At 45.0% G+C, this 18,214-nt stretch overlaps 1 protein-coding gene across 1 annotated transcript in view; it reads left to right on the top strand.

Moving 5' to 3' along the window:
* The window catches only part of LOC139578400 (A disintegrin and metalloproteinase with thrombospondin motifs 10-like), a 60,359-nt gene extending 44,543 nt beyond the window's left edge, over positions 1 to 15,816 (top strand). The window contains exons 17-25 of the mRNA XM_071405922.1: positions 1,271 to 1,394; positions 4,612 to 4,692; positions 6,501 to 6,664; positions 6,752 to 6,878; positions 9,793 to 9,922; positions 10,221 to 10,425; positions 10,952 to 11,128; positions 11,372 to 11,546; positions 11,662 to 15,816. Of these exons, the coding sequence (XP_071262023.1) occupies positions 1,271 to 1,394; positions 4,612 to 4,692; positions 6,501 to 6,664; positions 6,752 to 6,878; positions 9,793 to 9,922; positions 10,221 to 10,425; positions 10,952 to 11,128; positions 11,372 to 11,546; positions 11,662 to 11,771 (1,293 nt within the window). The 3' untranslated portion in view covers positions 11,772 to 15,816. The remainder of the gene's footprint in view (positions 1 to 1,270; positions 1,395 to 4,611; positions 4,693 to 6,500; positions 6,665 to 6,751; positions 6,879 to 9,792; positions 9,923 to 10,220; positions 10,426 to 10,951; positions 11,129 to 11,371; positions 11,547 to 11,661) is intronic.
* Positions 15,817 to 18,214: the final 2,398 nt, after the last annotated feature.

Below are 18,214 nucleotides of genomic sequence, written 5' to 3'. Positions count from 1 at the left end.
CAGGAACTCAGTGACCCACCAGCTCAGCTGTCTGCACTGCTGGCTGTTACACACATTCACAGCAGCCGCTGGCCACTCTCCCTCTATCTCTCCCTCTGTTGCTTTCTCTCTCTATCTCTCTATCTCTATCTTTCTGTGTTTCTTACTCTCTCTGTCTCTCTCTGGATCTCTCCTATTCTGGCATTCTCACTTCTCATCTGGCTCTTTTTCTAGCTCTCTCTGTTTCTTTCCCAATCAAATCAAATCCAATTTTATTTGTCACATGCGCCGAATACAGCAGGTGTAGACCTTAGCGTGAAATGCTTACTTACAAGCCCTTAACCAACAATGCAGTTCAAGAAATAGAGTTAACAAAATATTTACTTAATTAACTAAAGTATAAAATAAAAAGTAACACAATAAAATAACAATAAAAAGGCTATATACAGGGGGTACCGGTACCGAGTCAATGTGCGGGGGTACAGGTTAGTCGAGGTAATTTGTACATGTAAATAGGGGTAAAGTTACGATGCATCATACTCTCTTTCATTATTTCTCACAGTTAATTATATATCTCCCCATTTATTTCCCCCATCTTTCTCTTATATTTATAGTGAATATAAAAAGACGAAAACAGCGAGGATAAAAATGTAAGAATTGTTTACAGGATCCAGAGAGTTTGATTTGAGACAGAGAGGGAACAGCGAGAGAGAGATGTGGGCTTGGAAACACATGGCGTTTAGTGGTCGCTCAAAGAACACATGTTCCTAACATGGGCAGGCTGAAGCAGGCTGCCTGGCCTGGCCCAGGCTCACCAGGGGACGTGTCCCAGAGCCCAGAGTCTAGCAGTCTGAACGGCTGGGGCCCGGCCTGGAACAAGTGTCTGTCCTCCCATTACTAAGGGGAAATGGCTTCCACATTGGTAGTTAATGGAACTAAGACCTGCCTGGGTCAACAGGGTTTGAAGTGCCCCAGGGCTCTATCCATCCATTCACATGTTAGAGTTACTGTACAGCGCAGGAGTCAATTTAGACCTACATTTGTGTTTATGTTGGCTTGAACCGACTGTTGGTAGTACAGGTTGTGTTTTAGGAACGTTTCCTGGCATCCTGTGGTGTCAGTGTTTTAGTTAGGCACCTGGGAAACATTGCAATCAGCGTCACTTCTGCTGCTGAAAGTACTATGTGCCGTGTGCTATTCTCTCTATAGAGGCTAGTGGTTGTGTCTGTGTCCCTCTGTTTTCCTTCTGCCTGCTCCCTCTGACCTGTGTCCCCTGTCTGTCTCCCTGCAGCACGTGGGCTGTGACCGGATCCTGAGCTCGGACGTGCGCGAGGACCGCTGCCGGATCTGCGGGGGTGACGGGAGCAGCTGTGAGGCCATCGAGGGCCTCTTCAATGACTCCCTGCCTGAAGGAGGTACGGTGTGATATACAGAGCAGGAGTCCCTTCACCACAATACTGCTAGGAAGAAATCTTAATCCTGTTCTTTGAAGCTTGCTGCACTATGGTGGTCTCTACAGTAAGAGTTACACTATAAACCCCAGCATACAGTACAGTATGTGGGCACAGTTACAGTAGTGGTAGTGCAGCGGCATGAGGTATCAATAACTCTCTGAGTAAGGGGATTGTGGGCTGAGGAGTGGGGGGGTCAGAGAGCCCAGGGCTGGGGGGGTGGTGGTGGGCCCCTCTCTCGGGCAGGGCAGGCATGGACAGACAGACACTGAGGGGACTGTTCTGTTCCAAGCCTTGGTAGCAGGACACGTCTCTCTTTTTAAAAGATCCTGATTTCTGCGTTTCTCTCCTCGCACGCTCCACTCCCTCCAACACCACTTCTAGAACAGGCCAATAGCACATACTGTACCTCAATTAGACTGGGGAATAGAACTGAAAAACACAAATAAAACGTCAAAGAAGAAAGGGCCTGTGTTTTGGACCAGGGAGCTCCAGCAACGTTCTGAGAATGAGATGTAGTTACATTTGAGGCATCCACGAGAGAGATTATGCAACCTAATTGGTTTATGGAAATTCTAACAACGCGTGCATGTATTTGTGCATTTGGATTCTGAAACAAGCTAAATATGTGTTGGACTACTGCCTTGCAATGTGAGTTAGGAGTCCTCAGACATTCTGAAAGTAATGTATAATTATCTGTTCACATGCGAGCTCTCTATTTGCATGAGCTACTTAATCTAACAGTGAATCATATAGAGTTACCGGTGAATATCTACAGTACACGTGCCTTGCCCTGTCAACCCCCCCCCCCCCCCCCTCCCTCCCTCCTGTAGGTGCAGAATGACCTTTTATTCCGGTACCTATTCCAGTCTAAACACTTTGGCCGTGATTAATGGTTCGTGATGAATTCTGTGGAAGCATGTCAGGGGAAAACTGATACAGCCCAGCCAGATGACACAGAATTAACCATCAGAGTCTCTTAGAAAACCAACCGGTTGTCGAGGGCTTGAGGAAGGCTCAGCCTATAGCTACTCAGTTCTGATCAGGAGACACTCCCGAGGTCTCGGTTCCATCATTCCATCATAGTGACGGTTGGAAGGCTTGTGGTCCTCTGTCCAATTATAGAGCCGTGGGTCATACATGATACTGCATAAACCTTATGCCTTCTTTTATTTTTTGTTTTATTGAACCTTTATTTAACCTGGCAAGTCAGTAAAGAACAAATTATTATTTTACAATGACGGCCAACCCTCCCCTAACCCGGACGACGCTGGGCCAATTGTGCACCACCCTATGGGTCTCCCGATCACAGCCAGTTGTGATACAGCCCGGGATCAAACCAGGGTCTGTAGCGATGCATCTAGCACTGAGATGCAAAGCCTTAGACCGCTGTACCACTCGGGAGCTAAATATGCTCTTATAATAAGGGGACCATGAACTCTCTTTTCCATTGGGGGGGAAGGCTGCGGGGAGGGAGGGGTGAGTGGGTTTTTCCTTCACCCGTTCGGGGGGGGGTGGCAGGTGGGCACGTGGCAGACAGTTTTAGGTGAAGTTCAGCCAGTGTGGGTTGTGGTAGCCCTGCGACTGCGGAGCCAGACATGTCTATTCTAGGCCCTCTCCCTCCACGACAGCAGCAGCTCTCCTCCCTCCACCCATCTACCTCCCCCCTCTGGAACCCTCAGAGTGGACACACCTTCCTGAGGTGGCCGCAGCTCAGTGGCTGGGACCACGATGGCCATCTCAGCCTGGGCCTACAGCCTGCCCGACCGCCTGACAGGTCTATTCTGGGTCCGGGCTGATTTATGAGCCACAGAGCACTCAGTCATGTCTACAGGTTTTTTTATGTCTCTGAGGCTCAGACCAATCCTCACTCCTAGGAGGGTTTAAATAGGGTTAGTTGTCAGGCACTAACCAAGCAGTAGAGCTGGTGTTCTGGGCTGGTGTTCTGGGGAGGTTGTTCTGGGCTGGAGTTCTGGGGAGGTTGTTCTGGGGAGGTTGTTCTGGGGAGGTTGTTCTGGGCAGGTATTCTGGGTTGGTGTCCTGGGGAGGTTGTTCTGGGCTGGTGTTCTGGGAAGGTATTCTAGGGAGGTTGTTCTGGGCTGGAGTTCTGGGCTGGTGTTCTGGGCAGGTGTTCTTGGCTGGTGTTCTGGGCAGGTGTTCTGGGCTGGTGTTCTGGGGGGGTTGTTCTGGGCTGGTGTTCTGGGAAGGTATTCTAGGGAGGTTGTTCTGGGCTGGTGTTCTGGGCTGGTGTTCTGGGGAGGTTGTTCTGGGCTGGTGTTCTAGGGAGGTTGTTCTGGGCTGGTGTTCTGGGCTGGTGTTCTGGGGAGGTTGTTCTGGGCTGGTGTTCTGGGCAGGTTGTTCTATCTAGTGATTTACACCTAAGAGTGATGATGGTGCCATATTCTCCTGTGCCTCTGCAACCTTACTACTCCCATCTGGTGTCTGCATTCTCACCTGAGTTATCACCTCCTCCATCTCTCTGTCAGCTGCTCTCTCTCATCTATCTTTCTAGGTTTTCTCTTTCTCCTCTCTTCATCTGTGTAGTCTACCCACTCTTCATCTCTCAAACCCCCCATATCTCTCTCTCTTTCTCTCTCTCGCAGTCTGTGCAGTCTGTAACTCTGGCAGTGGTGGAGGGTTACTCAGGGGTTAAGGGCTGGGGGTTTATTGCTCTTTGGCTCTCTGTTTACCGCACAGGCCCCTGATTGTTAACAGAAAAACCTCTCCCTCTCCGGCCGCCAGGAACCGCAAGTACAGAGCTGGGTTACTGAAATTACTCACAGCATCGACTGCTACTCCAGAGAGGGGTCAAAAGCCAAGCCTCTCCTTTCCTCAGCGGTCGCAACATTGGAATGGATTATTAAATTATTTATTCTGTTTTTTTATGCAAGGCTGAAGTTATTTACAGGGCTGTGGTGGCTGGCTGGACAGCACAGCCTGGCTTCAAACATGGTTACTGTACTCTAGCAGAGGAGCTGAACGTTGCCCAGGAATTTGGTTGGAATCCGAAAGGCTCTGCTTATTCCATTGAAGTCCCACAGAGTAAAACACTACTTATACATCATTCTCCCTCCAGTATGTCAGTGAATAAAACCTCCACCTCTTGCCTTTCTCTTCTTTCTTTGTGTGTGTGTGGGGGGGTGTGTGTACGTGTGTGGGTGTGTGTGTGATCCCATCCCAGGTTATGAAGAGGTGGTCAGAATCCCCAAAGGATCAGTGTTCATTCATATCCAGGAGCTCAACGTTTCCCTCAACTTCCTAGGTGAGAGTTCATGTCTCTTCTGTGTCACGCAATGTGTTATACTGTTATGACTCATGTTCTATTCTCTAGTGTGCATTCAGACTCTCAAAACTGGAATTAAAATGTAAGTGCATCGTCACATCATCAATGCTGTTATTATATTTGACTAATACCTACCTGCCCGAATTGTTCAGTCTCTTAGATTAAATACCATGACTGTTTTCTCATTAGCTGGGAATGTTGTATGAAATGTCTGATGCAACATACTTTTGTATATATAGTGTGTGGACACCCCTTCAAATGAGTGGATTCGGCTATTTCAGCCACACCCGTTGCTGAGAGGTGTATAAAATCAAGCACACAGCCATGCAATCTCCATAGACAAACATCGGCAGTAGAATGGCCTCGCTGAAGGGCTCAGTGGCTTTAAAAATGGCACCGTCATAGGATGCGACCTTTCCAACAAATCAGTTCATCAAAGGTCTGCCCTGCTAGAGCTGCCCAGGTCAGCTATAAGTGCTGTTATTGCGAAGTAGAAAAGTCTAGGAGCAACAACGGCTCAGCCACGAAGTGATAGGCCACACAAGCTCACAGAATGGGACCGCCAAGTGCTGAAGAGCGTAGCGAGTAAAAGTAATCTGTCCTCGGTTGCAACACTCACTACAGAGTTCCAAACTGCCTCTGGAAGCAATGTCTGCGCAATAACTGTTCGTCGGGAGCTTCATGAAATGGGTTTCCATGACCGAGCAACCACACACAAGCCTAAGATCACCATGCGCAATGCCAAGCATCAGCTGGAGTGGTGTAAAGCTAGCCGCCATTGGACTCTGGAGTGATGAATCACACTTCACCATCTTGCAGTCCAACGGACAAATCTGAATTTGTCGGATGCCAGGAGAACGCTACCTACCCGAATGCATTCCAACTGTAAAGTTTGGTGGAGGAGGAAGAATGGTCTGTGGCTGTTTTTCATGGTTCAGGCTCCTTAGTTCTAGTGAAGGGAAATATTAACTCTACAACATTCTAGATGATTCTGTGCTTGCAACTTTGAAGCAACAGTTTGGGGAAGGCCTTTTCCTGTTTCAGCATGACAACGTGAGGCCCATACAGAAATGGTTTGTTGAGATCGGTGTGGAAGAACTTGACTGGCCTGCACAGAGCCCTGACCTCAACCCCATCGAACACTTTGGGATGAATTGGAACGCCGACTGCGAGCCAGGCCTAATCACTCAACATCAATGCCCGACCTCACTAATGCTCTTGTGGCTGAATGGAAGAAAGTCCCCGCAGCAATCTTCCAACATCTAGTGGAAAGCCTTCCCAGAAGAGTGGAGGCTGTTATAGCAGCAACGACGGGACCAACTCCATATTAATGCCCGTGATTTTGGAATTATATGTTCGACTAGCAGGTGTCCACATACTTTTGATCATGTAGTGTACTTTGGCGATATTGTTATCAACCTACTGCATACCCCTTAAATATATAAATATTTGTGTGCAGGGTGTGCTATTAGCATGCTAACACTCATAAAGGCAGACTGGTAGAATAGCTAGCCATTGCTAGCATTCACTGGTTTAAGTTGAAGTAACTTTTGAGTGTAATGGAGTTGACTTGTGACTATGACATGACTATATATCATTCACGACATTTGGACGGGAGCTATAAACATTGTTTTAAACTATGTGTGCTGTTATTGCTTGAGATCAGGCTTGGCTGAACTGCTTTCAATGGGGGAAAATTGCTTCTGTTCCCCGCTTCCGTGATTTTAATTGAAAACGTCACTTCTCCATGTGGACCTATACATGCTCTCGTTTCTTCTCTGCTCCAGTGCTGAAGAGTAAAGGGGAACAGTTCTTCATCAATGGGAAGCTGACCATCGACACCCCTCGTAGGTTCGACATCGCAGGGACCACCTTCCACTACCGCCGGCCCACTGACCAACCTGAGACCCTGGAGGCCCTGGGGCCCACCAACATGACCATCATCGTCATGGTAACGGACTAGCTGTGTGTGTTACTATGTGTGTGTGTTATGCTAATCATTCTATGTAACAACATGTGTGTGTGTGTGTGTGTGTAGGTACTGGTGAGGGAAGAGAACCCAGGGATCCACTACCGCTTCAACCCTCCAGTCAGCAGAAACCTTTTGAGTGGATATGCCTGGCACTACACATCCTGGTCCCGCTGCTCTGCACTCTGCGCTGGGGGTACAACCACTCCTGGCTCTAATACTCTTTACTGTACTATACATTGGCTCTATCCCTACTCATTGATTGATTGATGATTTTACTGCATCATTAGGAGCTAGTAACATAAGCATTTCACTGCAACCGCTATGGCATCTGCTAAACAGTGTACTCGACCATTAAACTTTGATTTAGTTTGATTTTGAGGGTTGAGAAATACAGCCATATTTATGCAGATAAATCTCTTAGCCAATATTCATTTCATATTCTTGAGCTGCAGGTAGCCTCAAGGTTAGAGTGTTTGGCCAGTAACCAAAACGTCACTGGTTCAAATCTCGGAGCTGACCAGGTGAAAATAAAATTACAGGTCTGTTGCTGTGCCCTTTATAAATCTCAGTCTGGGTTAGGTGGGCATAGGGATGTTACGGTGACCGTATTACTGCCACACCTGTGGTCATGAGTCATGACGGCAGTCAAATTCCACGTGACCGTTTAGTCACGGTAATTAGGCTTCTCCTAACTGTTGCTGCTGATGGTTATTAGTAACCTATCAAACTTGCTAACTGCCTGGTACTCAGCACTCTATTGTCCCTCTACTCACTCTGACATCAGTGCAAATGTAATCGAAAATCTAATCAAACACTTCATGAGAGCCCATGAGCTCATGTTGCACAACATTTCTATAGGCAATGCAATTACGTGACAAAACAGAGTGATGGCCTCTTAAAAAGAGGAGGATCCCATCAGCTTTCTACAGGCTAAGCCTACTATGTTTAATTTCTCAACTTTCCTAATATTAAGCACATTGCTTCTCTTTACAACAGGAGTAGCCTACCTGGCTGGCATGAAAATGAACCACGGGAAAAGCGTCCTACATTTGCTATTTAAGTGCATAGATGACATGTATTTCTTCCCTCTGCCCCTGTTTCCAGACAGGTGCATGATAATGGTCTATTCTAAATCAAAACAAATTTCACACATATAAAATGTAGATGTTCCAAAGGTCTGCATCAATGATTGTTGGCTATTCGCGGAAGCCAGGAGATGCTAAATGTGTTTACGTTAATTAACAGTCAGTTACCTTGAGACTGGCAGTTATTTGCTTGACAATCACTGACTGACAATTTTATGACCGCCACAGGCCTACCGTGGGCATAATTTGAAAGCTTGTTCTATTGCCAACATAACAAGCTAAGTTATAAAATATGATCTTACATGCTTTCAAAGGGCAATTCAGAGAAACGGATCGTAATTGTGGTGTGCATAGAATGGAGTCGTGTGTATTCAGGTGCGTGTTCAGCAGCAAATCGGTCACTGTGGCAATTTTTCTTCACAATACAACAAACACAGGCTCATTCTGTTCAGAACAACCCAGGGTATGACTCCATGTCATCTTGTAACTGTACATCAAACATAGTGATCATAAACGTTGACACTGTATATGACATCAGTTTTATCATATGGAAATATGAAGTGAACATTTGGACTCGAGGGTGTTCTGCCACAAAATCGAATCAAACACTTCATGAGATCCCATGAGCTTGCTTGTATGATATCGAAGCAGTATTTATTATAATCCTCAACGTCTCATCTTTCAAAATATATTGAATCCTCTTAATTTACAGCATTTCTCTCACTCAGCCAAGAAAACATTTGCAAAAGTTGCCGAATTAGGGGGAGGGATTAGGCAACTTCTTGTCGTGTGCGGCGCTCAAGTTCAGAACGGCTGTCAGTCAAAACCCAGAGCTGTGAAGCGGAGAGCCTGAGCTCTGATGTCGTGTATAGCATGTTACTGTACTGCCAATGCTGTTCAATTTAGGCGTTTATCAGTGACCAAATCTGCCATTTATAACCCGTATGCAGGTACGAGTGTAAAGGGTTAACCCCAATTGCTCCAGGGGCACTGGACAATGGTGACCCTGGCAGTGACCCACTCCCTGCGGGATTCTCAGGGGGAATTGGGTTAAGCAAGAAACACATTTCCTTTACGCTTGTACAAGTGTGTAACAGGACAAATATAAGCTTATTATTATTTGACTAATGATCCATTTAGCTGCTGTGCAGGGCTGGTTACACTATATAGACAGTACATTGACCCAGTGGCTCACTCAGGCACATACTACATGGTCCTCTATTCCACATCAAGTAACTGATGTCAGCAGTAAAATCAGATTTAATAAACAGATAGAAAAACACCTTATAGAACAGCGGGGACTGTGAAGCAACACAAACATAGGCACAGACACATGCATACACACACACACACACACACACACACACACACACACACACACACACACGATAACATACGCACTATACACACACATACACATTGATTTTGTACTGTAGATATGTGGTAGTGGTGGAGTTGGGACCTGAGGGCACACAGTATGTTCTGAAATCTGTGTATTGTTTTAAAATTGTATAAACTGCCTTAATTTTGCTGAACCCCAGCAGCTAATGGGGATCCATAATAAATACAAATACTAATACGTGCACAGTGCATACCCCTCACTTTCTCATAGGCTTTCTCATATTCACTCTCTCATACATACACATTACACACACACACTGGTACATGGTGGCTTCAGAGTTTTCCTAACATAACACTGACCCTTGGGAAACATGGGAATGGAATGTTCATGAACAGAGGTACTGTGGGGTTGGTGAAACTGCAGGCGTTCGTGCGGGTCTGAGGCCAACTTTGCTTTCTTTCTGTCGCGGGTTAATGATCCAAAGCAACTAGCCTGATAAGAACTCATTTACTTTGCTTAAAAGCAAATTTACTTGACCCTATGTCAGCAAAACAAGTGAATGGAGGAGGGCTTGTACAAGTTCTACACTGTGAAGGGCACAGTGTGAGCTGCATCAGATGAACGACCAAAGGAGTTCTGACTGTATTCTAAAAGTGTTCTAACCTCCCTCTGTCTGTCAGGTGGTCAGACCCAGCAGGTAGTGTGTAAGAAGCAGACTGATCACTCCGTGGTCTACAACCACTTCTGTGACAAGAAGAGCAAACCCAAAGACAAGAAGCGAGCCTGCAACTCTGAGCCATGCTCCCCAAGGTGAGTGTCAGTGTATCTGTCCCACTGCCTGTGTGAAGCTCCTCTGAATGGGCCTGTCATGCCAAAAAGTGTCCCCCCCCTACCCCCCCACCCCGCATTGCAATGGGATTCGATGACTTCTAGCTTCCGTTGCTAGGGCTGTTGCTAGAACTTTCAAAATTCTGACCTAGTTACAAAATTAACCTATATACGCAGTTTAAGTATGTGTGTGTGTCTATGTGTGTATGCACGTGTGTAGTATTGGGAGAGTATGACATCCTGCTGGACTAAGATCTGTCCGGGTGTCTGTCTCCCCCAGCTGGTGGTCTGGGGTGTGGTCTGAGTGCAGTCGCAGCTGTAACGGGGGCCTGAGGACCAGAGAGGTGCTGTGTAAGAGGAAGATCTCTCCTACAGAGGAGAAGGTCCAGGACGACGGCGCCTGTACTCCTCCACGACCACCCCTCACTGAACCCTGCAGCAACCACACCTGCCCCCCCGAGTGGCTGGCCCTGGACTGGTCAGAGGTATACCCAAAATACCCCCATAAACTAACCCTACTATTTTGTGTTTAATCTAACTAGTGGAATCTTGAGATTTTAAGAAAAAAGTGAGTAGTTGCTTACCTCGACACTTTCTGTACCTATGCAACATTTCTATGTGTAATCAATGCCACCTGCTGGTTGGGCTATGTACTGGTCTCGGGTGTGCTCTGAGGCTGTAGAGGTTGGAGCTCTCAGACTTGAATAACCTCTGCCCCATCTCTCTCTCTCTCTCTCTCTCTCTCTCTCTCTCTCTCTCTCTCTCTCTCTCTCTCTCTCTCTCTCTCTCTTTCTCTTTCTCTTTCTCTTTCTCTCTCTTTCTCTCTCTTTCTCTCTCTCTCTTTCTTTTTCTCTCTCTCTCTTTCTTTCTTTCTCCTTTTCTCTCTCTTTTTCTCTCTCTCTCTTTTTCTCTCTCTTTTTCTCTCTCTCTCTTTCTTTCTTTCTCTTTTTCTCTCTCTCTCTCTCTTTTTCTCTCTCTCTCTCTCTCTTTCTCTTTCTCTCTTTCCCCCAGTGTAATCCCAGTTGTGGTCCAGGGTTCAGGCACCGTGTCCTTCTGTGTAAGCGTGGGGAGAGTGGAGACATACTGCCAGAGTCCCAGTGTCCCAAGCATGGGCGTCCCACCACCAGGGTGCGCTGTAACCTGCAGCGCTGCCCACCCCCCATGTGGGTCACAGGGCCCTGGGGAGAGGTAAGGCTGGGGGGCTTGCTGGGACTAACATGGGCTCTGCTATGTATTGAACTGCTTTCATTCAACTATACCTCCTAGGTCCTCTTGTTTGATCTAGTGAAGTGAAGAAAAAATACTAGACAATGTTAATCATTCCTGTTCAGATTTGTAAAGTGATCTATTATCTATCTTTGCTATGGCTTATTTGCGTGTACTCCTAGTTTGGTGACCTCTCTCTCTCTCTCTCTCTCTGTTGTGTGTCAGTGCTCGGCCAAGTGTGGTCTGGGTCAGGAGAAACGCTCTGTGCAGTGTCTCGCACAAACCGGCCAGCCGTCCAATGAGTGCCCAGACCTCCAGCGCCCGGCAGCCATGCAACAGTGCAAGAGCAAATGTGACCTCAGTAGCCTACCCATGGACATCCCCGAGGGTGAACCTGAAGGTCAAAGTTCAACTCTCTATTAATTACCTTCTCACTGTATTCTCCTGCCAGCTAAATATCCATCTAAGTTGTTCATTATTTTCACTCAAGTATTTTATAAATTTTTCCCTTCCAGAGTGCAAAGATGTGAACACAGTGGCGTACTGCCCCCTGGTGCTCAGGTTTAAGTTCTGCAGCCGCCCCTACTTCAGACAGATGTGCTGTAAGACCTGCCAAGGACACTGACCCCTGAAACAGACCGAGAGCCAGACCAGGAGGCATCCCCAGCGTGCCCAGACCAGACCAGGAGCCACCCCTAGCGGGCCCAGACCAGACCAGGAGCCACCCCTAGCGGGCCCAGACCAGAACAGGAGCCACCCCTAGCGGGCCCAGACCAGAACAGGAGTCACCCCTAGCGGGCCCAGACCAGACCCACTGAGCTGCACATTCCACAGGGGGGAGGGACGGCCCAGCCAACGCACTGCAGAGCAGCCTGCCTGACATCAGTGGACAGAGAAGTAGATGGCGGGAGGGTGAGAGAGAAAGAGAAGTGTACTTTTATCCCGCACTCTGAAAGTGCCCTATCTTATACCAGCTTTGGGGGCACTGCTGTGAAGACCAGATGAGCTGCTGGGATATCTCTCTGTTTCTATGTACGTACACTATATATACAAAAGTATGTGGACACCCCTTCAAATTAGTGGAATCGGCTATTTCAGCCACACCTGTTGCTGACAGGTGTATAAAATCGAGCGAACAGCCATGCAATCTCCACAGACAAACATTGGCAGTAAAATGGTCTTACTGAAGAGCTCAGTGACTTTCAAGGTGGCACCGTCATAGGATGCCACCTTTCCAACAAGTCAGTTAGTCAGATTTCTGCCCTGCAATAGCTGCCCCGGTCAACTGCAAGTGCTTTTATTGTGATGTGGAAATGTCTAAGAGCAACAACGGCTCAGCCGTGAAGTGGTAGACCACACAAGCTCACAGAACAGGACCACCGAGTGCTGAAGCGCATAGCGAGTAAAAATCATCTGTCCTCGGTTGCAACACTCACTACCGAGTTCCTAACTGCCTCTGTAAGCAACGTCAGCACAATAACTGTTTGTTGGGAGCTTCTTGAAATGGGTTTCCATGGCCAAGCAGCCGCACACAAGCCTAAGAACCCCATGCGCAATGCCAAGTGTCGGCTGGAGTGATGTAAAGCTATCCTCCATTAGACTCTGGAGCAGTGGAAACGCCGTTCTCTGGAGTGATAAAACACGCTTCACCATCGCAGTCCGACGGACAAATCTGGGTTTGGCGGATGCCAGGAGAATGCTACCTGCCCCAGTGCATAGTGCCAATTGTAAAGTTTGGTGAAGGAGGCATAATGGTCTGGGGTTGTTTTTCATGGTTTGGGCTAGGCCCCTTAGTTCCAGTGAAGGGAAATCTTAACGCTACAGCATACAATGACATTCTAGAGGATTTTGTGCTTCCAAATTTGTGGCAACAGTTTGTGGAAGGCCCTATCCTGTTTCAGCATGACAATGCCCCCGTGCACAAAGCGAGGTCCGTACATAAATGGTTTGTAGAGGTCGGTGTGGAAGAACTTGACTGGCCTGCACAGAGCCCTGACCTCAACCCCATCGAACACCTTTGGGATGAATTGGAACGCTGAAAGCAAGGCAGGCCTAATCGCCCAACATCAGTCCTCGACCTCACTAATGCTCTTGTGGCTGAATGGAAGCAAGTCCCCGCAGCAATGTTCCAACATCTAGTGGAAAGTCTTCCCAGAAGAGTGGAGGCTGTTATAGCAGCAAAGGGGGGGACCAACTCCATATTACCATATTAATGCCTGTGATTTTGGAATGAGATGTTCGACGAGCAGGTGTCCACATATTTTTGGTCATGTAGTGTATATCCTTTAAGGGTTTGGTGCTACTACTATTGCCATGCTGGCCACAGGACTGGCCAAAGTACATTGTTCAGCTTAGTTGTGTTTCTCTGTTGTTTATTCAGTGGCTCAGTCTTACCCTGAGCCACTATGTCCATACAGATCTTTACTTGTATATTTACAGACGTTGTTCTATGTGTACACTAAATCTACACTGTACAAATGAAACTGTCCTGATACTTTACTATCACTTACCCAATGTAATGTTTGTTATCTGGTGGCTGTTGCCAACTCACTTGGTCTTCTAAGTTATCTTGTCAATGCTTTGTCTCAGAACAAAATCTTTTTGAAAAGGGTTTAATTTGCACAAAGTCTGACTAGTCATAGGGATACTGTATGTTCATTATTTGGGACTTGTCTTGAAGACTCTACTTAACACTCTCGATCCACGGCCTGGTCCATGTTCATAACAGTTTACTCGCCTCTGTCTTGCCATTTTACGGGACCCAGCGAGGGCTGGTAAATTATCGATTCAGTTCACATCTAGCAGCAAACCTCAACTCTTCTCTCATACTGTAGTACTTACTGTACATGTTTAGATACAGGCAAACCTACCATGCCTCATCAATGTGAACAATGCTACATGGTTCTCTGTATTAGTCACGTATACAGTGAGTGGAAACACAGTGTTCATCACTGAGTCAACCACCTCCAACCTCTGATTACATCGGAACAGAGACCCTCCCATGCCCCCTGGCCTTGAGTGATCATTCTCTCTGATAGCATGGCCTTCCTACTCTGCCTTTAATGGTCAACCAGTTTACTTCAGTCTCTAATATGCTACATGTACAGTAACTGCCTTCTTACACATTCATCCATCTACTGGGCTCACACTCAGAACCAGCCCTTCCAATAATGTCAGCTCTCAATGAAGGAACTGATTTCTATTGGAGTAACTAGGTTGCTATTACTCTCCTGATGGTGCTTCTGAATGGTGCTATTTCTTAGCAAATTGTTGTCGTTGTTGGATGTCATTCTGTTGAATATAGCATGGTGGTAACACTTTACTTGACACCCAGTGTCATGACACATTATGACACGGTCATAATCATGTCATAATATGTCATAACCTGTCATAATATGGTCATATCACTGTCATGACTCATATATTTACACCTGTTGTGACATATATTGCGTTATTTTATGGCTGGTTATGACACCTACATAAGAGTGTCAACACCAACGTTTATTCAAATTATTATTTTCTGCCAAGAAGTTTCCTTTCATTTGAAAGTTTGTTTCTTAAATCCTTTGTTTTAATAAATTCTTTACAGTCATGTTTTTTTCATCATATTTTAAATCACTTTATGACACTGTCATGAAGCATTATGACCATCATGTGTCACTTTACTAGGACTAAGAAAATACACTTTATGACACTGTCAAGAAGCATTAGGACCATCATAATCATAAATGCCAGATAGGCATATTACGTACATGCCCTTATATCAGTCATCAGTCAAAAAGAGGGTGTCTTGTCCTGCTCCTGAAATTTGGTCCTTCATTCATCTCAGTCATCGGGGTAGGTGCATCAATGTGTGCGCAATTACAAAGATATTTTAATATGGTAACTTTCAACAACAAAAAATATATAACATTAACATAGTGTTGACACGTAGGCTATGGTGTAATGGAATGTTTTGCCTTGTGTGGCAGGTTTTGTGGGTTTTGACACTGGTGTCATAACCAGCCATAAAATAATGTAATATATGTCACGACAGGTCTAAATATATGTCATGACAGTGTTATGACCATATTATGACAGGTTATGACAAGTTATGTCAGCTGTTATGACATATGACATGGATATGACCGTGTCATAACTTGTTATGATGCCGGGTGTCAAGTAAAGTGTTACCAAAATGGTTTTGTTTGAGGTTGGTGCTAAAGTCACAGTTGTGCTATATCAGTTTGTGAGAAGAGAAGTGAAACATTTATTTCCCCACCTTTAGTAACTGGGTATGGGACCCATATCTGTTAACAATTTCTGATACAACTGGTTGTCAGCACACTACCTGATGCTTTGCTACACTATCTGACCAATAACATAACAGAACTGTTTTAATGAAACAAAGTGTCCTATTTGACTGTCTGAATATGTTAGCTAAGTACGTTTTGCCTTCAATTTTGAACCATCTGTGTCCATGGTCATGGTGTGACCTCAGAGACAAACTGTTTTATCAAATAAGAGGGATAATATTGTTTGTTTGTTGTTGTTTTCACATGCTAATTGTTACAGATATGTACTGTATTTTAATTACTATAGAAACATGCCCCCGTTCCCCATCTAAAACCTTTGAAATGAATATATTACAGTGAATAAATATGCCGCATTGTTAATAAATGCATCGAGAATTGTGTGCTTTACTCTCTCTCCACAGATTTGCCAGTTTTAAACCCTGACATTAAGTAATTATCCATCTATTTCGGTATCTCATAGATTCTTAATGAATGCTCGTTTGATTTAATGGCACTGACCATACAAGAAGTGACAGAACAATTGTGCACGACTAGAGATCAAGTGACACAACTAAATGTTGATCTAGAAAGAAAGTTCACCAAGGAGGACAAAAGAGAGAACTTTCTGACCAATGTGGAAAACATTCGTGATTAACTTGAGGAGACAAAGACAAGCAAGTGGGAAAAGGTTGATCTTGGTACTGTGGAATAGAAGGAGCAGAAGACATATTTCTGGAGGGATGGTCGGAGACAGCTAATTGCCCCCCCCCCCAGTCGTAATCCTAGAGGCCCACTGATGTGGCAATCAACCAACTCCCTCACATCTGACTCCAGTGACTAGACACCAATCAGCGTCTAGTCACTGGACTCACCGGCCAAGATATGTCAATCAAATGTATTTTATAAACCCTTTTTACATCAGCAGTTGTCACAATGCTTTACAGAAACCCAGCCTAAAACCCCAAAGAGCAAGCAATGCAGGTGTAGAAGCAGTAGCCACGAAAAACTCCCTAGAAAGCAGGAACCTTGGAAGAAACGCAGAGAGGAACCAGGCCCAGTGATTTCACTGTGATCACAATTTAATGATGGAGATCACAATTTAAAAAAATATATAAATATTTAAATACACATTACACACTCAACTTGATGAAATGTCCCCCTTTTTAAAACGAAAAAGCTCCAAGTCATTGTGTATTGTAGATTATTTTAACGAGTTGAAATTAGGATGAATATGAGTGTTGGTCATAGGTCAGAGGAATCCCTCATTCTTTCATTTTCATGAGAACCTGCTTGTTTTAGGGCTTGTAGTGATACATGCATACATTATACTGATATACACTTTTTAAAATGGAAGTAAAAACAACAAAAGTATTAAATGCAGCTATACAGAGTCTTTAGCTATTCCCGGGGAGAAAGGACGAGAGGTGGAAGGTCTGATGTCAGAAAGGGGATTATGGATTCATGACTGCCCCATCATGTTGATTTGCCAGTATGTCAATCACATTTCAATTCAGTTTCAGTTCATTGTTACACTCCCTCCTCTCAGAAATCTGTGAAAATAATCTGAGGCCTGGTCCAGAAACAACCTAATATTGTTTAACAAAACATAAAATAATAAATTAACAAAACATCTAAAATAATCACAGAAATACACACAAACAAACTAACAAACAAACATCTACACCACAGACCACCATGGCAGACAGATTTCACAAATCGGAAAATATGGAAAATAGCATAAGATTAAAGACATTAGTAGGTAGTGTGTGTGTAAACAAAACTCCTTAACGATTTGGCAAGATAAGAAGTTGGGGGATACAAAATACTGATACCTACATATGGGAAAAAAAGATGATTGCTATGGTGTGTGGTCATCCAGAAAGAAAATTACAACGAAGAGTTGTTAGAAAAACAGCATCAACTCTCATGTTAATTACATCGTTTCTTATTCAGGAGTGGCGTTTACAAAAAATAAGTGGAAAACCTCTAAATTAACACATGATGAAAATCATGAAATCACAACCAATAACACTTTCACATTTGTGTGAAAGGCAGAATACAAACTAATTAAAATGCAGACTACAAACTAGTTAAAATGCAGACTACAGAAGTGGGACACAATAACTAAATGGAGCAGATATATATATACACACACACTTAACCTTTCCCTTTCCCTGTGCTTAACTCCATTCTCTTTACCTGTGCTTAACTCCTTTCCCTTTCCCTGTGCTTAACTCCATTCCCTTTCCCTGTGCTTAACTCCATTCCCTTTCCCTGTGCTTAACTCCTTTCCGTTTCCCGGTGAACAACGTCATCAAATGTGCGGTCATCACAACCACCCTGCTTCACCGCAATAAATGGTTTATTTAATTTAACTAGGCAAGTCAGTTAAGAACAAATTCTTATTTACAATGACATCCTACCTGGGGAACAGTGGGTTAACTGCCTTGTTCAGGGGAAGAACAACAGATTTTTATCGTGTCAGCTCGGTGATTTGATTTAGCAACCTTTCAGTTACTGGCCCAACGCTCTAACCACTAGGCTACCTGCCGCCACAGGAGAGGACAAAGTAGGAAGACGGCAAAACCCGAAATCCCCCTACATACGTGGAGCAAGACACAGTAATTAACTTGTCCAACAGGTCTATATCTGATACATATGTTAATCTGCCCAAGGCAAGGGACTATCATTTGTCCCAACATCACAGGCCAATACAAAAGTTTTTCCTCAGTTGGAGATTGGTAATGGGGTTGCTCCCTATGCACTTGCCAATGTTAATCCATTGAACAAGATT

The sequence above is a fragment of the Salvelinus alpinus genome, chromosome 6 (genome assembly GCF_045679555.1).
Source record: "Salvelinus alpinus chromosome 6, SLU_Salpinus.1, whole genome shotgun sequence".
In the NCBI taxonomy this organism is placed as follows: domain Eukaryota; kingdom Metazoa; phylum Chordata; class Actinopteri; order Salmoniformes; family Salmonidae; genus Salvelinus; species Salvelinus alpinus.
This window is presented reverse-complemented; position numbering and strand designations above follow the sequence as displayed.